At 43.6% G+C, this 9282-nt stretch overlaps 1 protein-coding gene across 3 annotated transcripts in view; it reads left to right on the top strand.

Moving 5' to 3' along the window:
* The first annotated feature begins 5052 nt into the window (after window positions 1-5052).
* PDLIM3 (PDZ and LIM domain 3) overlaps window positions 5053-9282 on the top strand; it is a 64235-nt gene continuing 60005 nt past the window's right edge. Inside the window, exons 1-2 of one of the 3 annotated variants that reach the window (XM_073578664.1) lie at window positions 5053-5140; window positions 5276-5393. In XM_073578664.1, the coding sequence (XP_073434765.1) occupies window positions 5301-5393 (93 nt within the window). In that variant the 5' untranslated portion in view covers window positions 5053-5140; window positions 5276-5300. The other 2 variants (XM_073578656.1, XM_073578675.1) reach the window with 2 other exon arrangements.

The raw sequence follows: 9282 nt of genomic DNA, 5'->3' as shown, positions 1-9282 counted from the left end.
AGTACTGCAGTGCGCAGGCGCCGCACCTTTCCCGGCTCCTGCGCACTGCAGTACTTTATTCTGGCCTCAACAGGGCAGATAAAGTATGCCTGCGCAAGAGCTGAGGGAGAATCAAGGAGGAGGACATCATCATATGAAGATGGGAGGCACCGGACCACGACCCCCACCGCACCCGCCCCCCGGTAAGTATAATCTAATGTGTTTTTCTTATCTTTCAGATTTCATCGGGGGCTTATCTACAGCATTACAGAATGCTGTAGATAAGCCCCTGATGGCCTATAGGGCTAAAATGGGGTGACAGATTCCCTTTAAGTACCGTATATACTCGTGTATAAGTCGACCCGAGTATAAACCAAGGCACCTAATTTTGCCATGAAAAACTGAGAAAACTTATTGACTCAAGCATAAGCTGGGTATACATTGTCCCCTCATCCCTGTCCTTGTATGCATAGCTCCCCATCCCTGTCCTTGTATGCATGGCTCCCCATCCCTGTCCATGTATGCGTGTCTCATCGTCTCCATCCTTGTATGCATGGCTCCCCATCCCCGTCCTTGTAAGCATGGCTCACCATCCCCATCCTTGTATACACGGCTTCCCATCCCTGTCCTTGTATACACGGCTCCCCATCACTGTCCTTGCATGCATGACTCCCCATCCCTGTCCTTGTATGCATGACTCCCCATCCCTGTTTGCATAGCTCCTTATCCCAGTCCTTGCATGCATGGCTCCCTATCCCCATCTTTGTATGCATGGCTCCCCATCCCTGTTCCTGTATGCATGGTTCCCCATCCCTGTCCTTTTATGCATGGCTCTGTGGCGCCCCTGAGGGTTCAGTCGCCACAGAGGTACTGCACCTCCTCCTGAGGTGTGATGTCCCACCATCCAGGTAAGGTGGAGACACCTGACCACACTCCAACACCTGCATCCCACACAACATAGTAGTGTAGCAAAGCACCCTTTGGTGGCTCCCTGCTTGGAACACGAAGGGTGCTGAGAGGTGGGTGGAGCTTAGTCTGCACAAGAGAGCAGGAGATGATTAGGACTAGGTCAGTCAGTCTGACGAGGAGTCAGAGAGAGGATCCTCTGAGAGGGATAGATGAAGGAAGTGCTGCAGCAGACCTCAGTGACCTGGGTCTGCTGGCACAAGAAAGAGATATTCAGAAAGCCTAATTCTCCATAAGAAAGATTGATTTGTACGGAACGTAAGGAGAAGAAGAGAACTAAGGATTAGGGTTAGAGCAGAGCCCTTCCTCAAGTTCTAAGCGCATGGCCGGGGTCCGGTCCTCGAGGTTGTATGGATACTAATGGTCCTGCGACAGACACCGGAGGAATAGAAGTTGTCACCACTTTATTCCCACACAAGACTTGGGGGCACAACAGCAACGAGAGTGAGCCAGGACTTAGTAGCAAGGAGTCCCCGAAGCAGGCTACAGCTGTCTGCCATACAAGTAGAGTTCTAAGAACATCTGAAAGGAGGAACTCCAGTGTAACTCAGTACTGTGAGTACTTCACTACGAGCGCTAAGGAGGGAGATGTTCAGAAAAGGCACATATGTTGGCGGAGTGGTGGAACGGAGTGCTTTATCTTGCTTGGAGTTTGGCTGAGCTCCTGACCTGGAGGACACAGCATGGATGCTGGCATCTGTATGCACAACAGACTGTGAGTAAAGCTTTGGAACTACATGCCCTGGTGTCCTCCACTTATTCCTGCGCCAACACACTCAGCACTGCTACATCGCAGTGCCTGACACCGCACCATCTACATCTCCTCCCTATCTCTTCACCTACACTGCCCTGGGACTACAGCCCTGCCTGTGGAGGGCCACACCATCATTGCTGCACCACACCATCTGTCCCAGAGGATCTGTCTGCAGCGTCGGCTTAACATCTTCATTGCCGAACACCACAGGTGGCGTCACGAATCATTCACTAATAAACTTTAATCATCATCCACACATTCAACATTCCCCTTTTACAATGGACGCTCATGGCCACGGACCGGGTCACAGCTACCGTGACATCTCCCATTGAACTCCACGGACCCGGTACAGAGTACCCCGCAGCCCTGGGTGAGGGCGACCGATCCAGCTGCCCATCCCTGTCCTTGTATGCATGGCTACCCATCCCTGTTCCTGTATGCATGGCTCCCCATCCCTGTCCTTGTATGCATGGCTCCCCATCCCTGTCCATGTATGCATGGCTCCTTATCCCAGTCCTTGTTTGCATGGCTCCACATCCCCGTCCTTGTAGGCATGGCTCCCCATCCCTGTATGCATGGCTCCTTATCCCCTAACCTTCTATGCATGGCTTCTTATCCCCTATCATTGTATGCATGGCTTCCCATCCCTGTCCTTGTATGCATGGTTATTATTAAAAAAAAACCTACTTACCCAGCTCATTTAAGTAATGAATATTCACCTCTCTCCACATCTATGGGAGTGGAGAGAGGTGAATATTCATTACCTTAATGAGCGGGCACTCGTGATAGCCCGGCCACTGCTGGAAGCAGGCGGCTGTGGCTGTAACTGTGTGCGCTATACGAGAAATGAATATTCATTTCTCTTTGGCAGTGAACACAGGCATTAGCCGCAGCCACCGGCTCCAGCCTCAGTGACACGCTACTCCCCTTCAGTCTTTCTGGAGCAATGACTAGTGTATAAGCTGAGGGGGGTGTTTTCAGCACAAAAAATGTGCTGAAAAACTCAGCTTATACACGAGTATATATGGTAATTTTACTGTGATTTCACCATACTGTATATAAAGTGTTTAAAATACTTAATAAAACTTAGGGCTTGATTTTTTTCAAATTGGTACCTTTTGGAAATTGATTAATGATGTGTTTTTTTTTATTAGTCACTACTGGTCAAATTTTGGCATTTAGTAAACCAATAAAGAGAGATAAACAAGTCTTAGAATGTAATTGTTAGAGGAATTCTCTATGGAGAACGCTTCCTTATAGAATTAGTAGTGTATACAAACACTTCATATTTACTCTGTAACTGTTTAAAATCTCTGCAACCACTGAAAAAAATAGCTGATTTTGTGACATTTCAAAAATGGAGAGTGTGGCAGATCACCATAGAAGCTTGTGCCTACCCCTTCACCTGGAATGGTACATTTCAAAGTTTAGTAAGTTTATCATCAAGTTTTGGTCTATCCTTAATTTTTTTACATTGGTTTAAAATTTACAGATGTTTAATGTTATTTTAATGGATAAAACTATCCATAAACATAATAGAAAAGAAATGTCCCAACTTATCTGACGTGTCAGTAGAAAGGATTGACATAAAGGATATCATTGTACCCAACTTGGATCCCAATCGAGATACATGACTTCAAAGCGGGTTCCCCACTTCTCCCCTTGTAAACACATAAAAATCCAGCCATGTGTAATGGAGATTTGGAGACTATAGGTATGGGATGACAGGTATCGATGGTGTACAGATAGCTTAACAAACAGTTCTAAACTCAATGTATAGAATTGCACAAGACAAGGACAACCACAGGGTCTTCTCTAATGGTTGATTGTGAAAAGAAACTATTTTAATCAAAGATTGTGAATACTAAACATGGCAATGTACAATGTATTTTCTGTGATTAAAAAACGTTACAACCACCAAAAAAATGCAGATTAACCTCTTTTGCCACCGCTTCTTGTAATATATAAAATAGACCAACGTTATTCTGTAAGTAGCAACAGAAAGAGCAACATGTCCTAGCAGAAAGCAAAATTATACAGCTGTATAAACTGAGGAAAAACTAATATCCACTTATTGAGGAAATATGCATTAATCTGGTCTTAAAGGGTAAATTTTCAAAATGCTAACTAGTTAACATTGCAACAAATAGAGACCATAAGTGGAACCATCAATAAACAAAAGCCGAAGAAATAAAAATCCTTGTGGTCAGATCTCCGGCACAACATTGAAGTAGGACATTCCTGAATAGAGCTAACCAGAAAAAATTGGAGTCTAAGTTCCCTGATACTGCACCTGGAGAAAGCGAACGTGAAACGCGCGTCGGTGGCAGCGTGGCGCGTGTCCTGCAGTAGTGAGATATGGGTAAGCACCGATAGGGTATTTTGGGGGACTTAGACCCAGGGTCTGTACACGCACTAAGGCGATGATACAATGAAAACATTGAGATCTACCCTATCTACCCCAGTTTAAGACATGCACTTTACACTTTATTATATACGTGCCCGTTTCATCAGAACACTTGTGGCATTATTCTACCTGATCCTGCTGCTTTATGTGTCTCTAGTACCATTATTCACATTCTGTTGATTTGTTATTATTATTATTTTTGGTGCTATAATACATGTTTAATAAATTTATGCCTTTTATTAATTTTTTGAACTTAGCACTCCAATTTTTTCTGGTTAGTTAACATTGAAAAGTGCTTGAAAAAAAAAAAGCAGCTTTGCAATTTACTTGTCATTAAAATCTTCTCCATTCTCAAGAACACAGGGATTTTTAATTTGATTGTTTCCTGCTTGTCACTACAGGAGTGGTCGGTCTCCTAGGCGACGAGCGCAGTGCTCACAAGCTTTTTCCTGCAAAGCTTGTAATCGCTGCACCGAGGCTGACAGGATCTCTGAATCCACCCAGCTTAAATGCCCCTGTACTCCTCCAAAGCTGCAGAGGAAAAGCTGTCTCTGCTTGCAGTATTGGAAAGCATACAGTTCGGGTCAGCAGCCAGACAATGGTTCTGGTCCGAACTGACAATAAATCAGGAGCACACTGCCCCCCATACCAGCAAGCAGGAAGCCAGGAGGCTGGGGAGCGGTGCGCTCCTGAAGAATGATTTTGCAAAAAACCTTTAATAAGTGCAGGTACTTAAAATGAAATCATTGGATAATCCAAAGTATTAAATTATATCTAATTATCCAGGTTCTGGCAAATATCTACATATGATTTCATAGTTCACATTGTGCAAGAGACCTGAACGAATACAAGTGGTCTGGCTAATTTAAGAGTTAATATACTGTAGCTGTAATAGCTGAAGTATCTCGAGGTTTAGGAATGTCAGCTCCCAAACACATCCCTCGCTGTCTTTCTTTTCCCTCCCTCTGTTCATTCTCCTCCACTCATACTCTCTTCTCCCTAGGTCTCCATTCGAGGCTGTGACGTCGGTCTGAGTAAGAGCATAAAGAGGAGATCATTAGGAATCAGGGAGTTGGGCTGCTCCAGCTGCAGCTTGGAGGAGGCTATAATCTTTGGATTGTGGATCTGAGACTTTTTTCTTTTGTTGTTTTTGTTTTTCTTTACTACAGTAAATCTTCTAACAGGAACAGAAAAATGCCGCAAAATTTGGTCCTACCTGGACCTGCTCCTTGGGGATTTAGATTGACTGGGGGCGTAGATTTTAATCAGCCTCTAGTTATCTCTAGGGTAAGTAAAGTTCCAAAATATATCTTATTTCTTTTCCACTGTCAGTGTTTGTGATCGGAGAACTGGGATGTAAATGAAGGGATCGCAGTCACATCTGGGTCCTGGTGGCTTAGGAGCTCTATACTAAAATAGCATGTGACACTTGAGAGGCCCCGTATAAATTTTACATCAGTGTAACAGTTACGCTTTAGTCTGTAAGGGCAAAATGAATAGTCTTTGGGGTAGAGTAGGTAAAACAAGAAAATGGGAATGATCTACAACAAATGGTGACCAGATCAAACTCTGGCACACAGGACTACTAAACTTACTTTGTGTTTCTCACATTTATTGGAAAAAAAGTAGCTATGCCTTGTTTAATATATTAATAACATACTGCTAATTATATAGTAATTACAGAGAATAGTATGCAGTAAGATACCTTAAAGGGTTATTCCTACGATATTAAGTAAACCCCTATGCTGCAGGGACCCCCCCATAATCCTGAAAACAGAGACTCTGTATCTCGAGAAGTGGCCACATAGAGCACCGTATTAAATGGAGCAAGGGTGCAGATGTTCAACTACTGCTTCATTGTCTATGTAACTGCCAGAAATAGTGTAGAGCTGTTCTTAGTTTTCTCCGGCAGACTCATTGACCATGAATATAGTGGATTTTGAGCTTGCGCACCTCCTCTCTATTCAAGATGGGGCTTCCCAGGTTCCAGAGCCACGTTCTCAAGTTCACTGGGGGTCCAAATGGTATTATCGACACTCATTAGCAAATTATTCCTATTCTATGGAATCTAACCACACAAAACTACCAAAGAACCAAAAATCAAGCTAATAAGGGCACAGTTTGCATGTAGAAGGTAGAAATATATTAAGTCATTTTTCATTCATTGACTGCTTCAGAAAAGTGTTGTGCCATCCTAAGCAACATCAAAACACTATACATCATATTTTGCAAGTCAATAGGGGAAACGAACCATAGACAACCACTGCAGTAGTAGTTGCCTGTGGTTCATTTCCCCTACTGACTTGCAAAATATGAAGGGAATAGGAAAAAAGCACTTTCGCAGACCTCTCTTCTCAGTCCTTATTATTGCTCCACTCTCATTCCCAAGAATAGTTTTCCTCTCCTCAGTCCTTGCCATATTCTCTCCTCTCATTTTTATTCTACACAACATGTGTACAGTAAGCTTTTCTTTATGCCAAGACAGTAAGCTGTAGGCTGGTGCTTCAGATTACTGCAGGGGTTCAGCTCCGTTCACAAGCAGCCCGATGTTCAGAGAAGAGTCAATTCAGTTATGCATGGAGTTTTTACAACGGGGATTCCAGCAAAACAATGTATTCAAAAGCATTTATTACAAGTGACAATAAAACACTGTCAATCACATAGTATAAAATAGCCACTGAAAAATGGCTATGAATGATCATAGAGCTATGGTTATTTATCTTTTTGCTGAATCTATTTGTTTCTCAGATTGTATCTTTTAGGCTAGTTTCACACTAGCGTTCGGCAAAGCTGCGGAGGGCTGCGTAGTTCCTCCGTTAAGCTCTGCCCACTGCCGCACCTCCTCCATTCAGCTCCGCCTACGTCTGCATGCGGCCTGCGTACCTATCTTTAACATTGAGTACGCAAGCCGTGCAACAAAATGCAACACGCTGCGTTCGACGCGGGTCGCCGCAGGGTCAAAAAGACGCAAGCGGAGGCATCCGCATACATCCGCACGGCCTGCGTATCCAATGTTAAAGATAGGTACGCAGGCCGCCTGAAGACGTAGGCGGAGCTGACCGGAGGAGGTGCGGCAGTGGGAGGAGCTTCACGGAGGAACTACGCAGCCCTCCGCAGCTCTGCCGAACGCAAATGTGAAGCCGGCCTTAGAAAAATCTGTATATACTAAAAAGTTTTAATCCAACTATGAACATTTCTCACTCAACAATGGAATAGGTGATAAATATTAGATTAATGATGATCTAAATTCCACGTTTCCATCAAGATAACAGTGGGGAGACGTTGTATGCAGCACTTGCACAGCTCGTGCATGGACACTTCTTTAAAGGAGTTGTCAGGTGAAAACACGTTGTCACCTATTCGCAGGACACACGATAACTTAATGATTAAAAGTGGTCTGATCACTGGGACCAACACCGATCGGCAGAAGTGGGAACTTAAATCACTGTTAGGAGCGAGCAGCAGTGCAGAAGCTCAACCTCCGCTCCATGTACTCCTTATGGGGCTGCCAAGTGCTGTGCTTTGTTTTTTCTGGTAGCACCAAGAGGATAAAATGGAATGATGGAGCATTTGACCTGCCACGCCATTTTGTAATGGGCATAAAAGTTTGCTGTCAGAGATAAAAATGATCAGTCTGATGATTGGTGTGGTATAGGTCTAGACGGTTGGACACCCCACCGATCAGCAAGTTATCACCTATTCAATGAATAGGTGATAACTTGCTTTAACTGGAAAACTTTTTTAAGCTCTGTGGGATATATGTAAACACGTGAGTACATTTTAGGAGTTTTACTTTGTTAGTTTATTGATAATAACTTATAATATACACACATTGAATTACTCTATTTTCATCTCCCTTTTTCTTCTATGTATTATAGCAAGAGAACACATATTATAGTGTATATAAGTTATGTGTTCTCTTGCTATAATACATAGAAGAAAAAGGGAGATGAAAATTGCTCCCTATGTGTAGTAAAATACTTACAGAAGATGAGGCCGAGTAAGTATTATACTCGACATAGGGAACTGACATTACTGATACCACTACAGAGCGAAAGTAAAAAAAATATACTGGAGTGCTGTCTTAAAATGGACCTTTGACCCAATTTTTCATGTTGAACTAGACACATGATGTAATAGCGGCTGCAGAGTGGAATAAACCAGTTTTTTTTTTGTCTTTTTCACTCTTGATTGCAGAGATATTAGCAATCAAACTATTTGGAACTTAGTTAACTTTCATTCCATCCAAGTGGGTGTTATCATGAATCTTTCACAGGGGGAATATACTCTCACTATATAATGCTGACCACTCGTAAGCAGACAGCAGCACACTGGAGAAAAAGAACCCACCTTCCCAATAGCTTTGAGCAGGTGTCTCAGTGTGTGACATGTAATGACAGATAGATCTCCTGTTCTAACGTCCTGCATGATCAGAAAGTGCTGAGTACAGATGAGTAACACCTATCAGATGAGGTCATTACATCATTACATGAGCAGAATAGTCTGTCATTATAATTAGAGTTGAGCAAATATCTTCAGTTCCCCGCTTATTTGGCAAGTTATAGCGCTACAGCAGGAACCCGGCTTCCTGGATCGCTCCTGCTGAACAGCTGATCGCCGCCGCAGCTGCATGTGTCGCGGCTGTATCATTGTCAAAGCACATGCATGGAAAGCCTGTGTGTTGGGCTCTCCATGCATGTGCTGTGCCTGTGACTGTCACACAGCCGCAACACATGCAGCTGCGGCGGCGATCAGCTGTTCAGCAGGAGCGATCCAGGAAGCCGGGTTCCTGCTGTAGCTTATTCGGCAAGGCTATAGCTTGCCAAATAAGCGGGGAACTGAAGATATTTGCTCAACTCTAATTATAAGTCTTACATAGGAATAGCCTGATCTGCTCTCACTGCAAAGCAATTACAAGTTGCTGAGAACACAACAGACAGAAGTGTGATACTGACCCCTTTGAGTTCTTATCTAGGGACAGGTAAGGAGCGAAGGGCAGTACAGCAGAGATGACAGTTCTATGAGAGGAAGAGAGATGATAGAAGAGTTGTAATGGGAGATAGATACACTACAGGGGCGTGATAACATACTTAGTGGGCCGACTAATCTATGGACACTAACACCCCTTCGACTAGTCAAAGGCCTCATTTACATATCATAAATGGATCGTAGAAAT

This window comes from Dendrobates tinctorius, unplaced genomic scaffold (genome assembly GCF_039654945.1).
Source record: "Dendrobates tinctorius isolate UK_male_01 unplaced genomic scaffold, ASM3965494v1 ptg000008l, whole genome shotgun sequence".
NCBI lineage: Eukaryota > Metazoa > Chordata > Amphibia > Anura > Dendrobatidae > Dendrobates > Dendrobates tinctorius.
The sequence above is the reverse complement of the archived record's forward strand: the minus strand, read 5'-3'. Positions and strand labels throughout refer to the sequence as shown.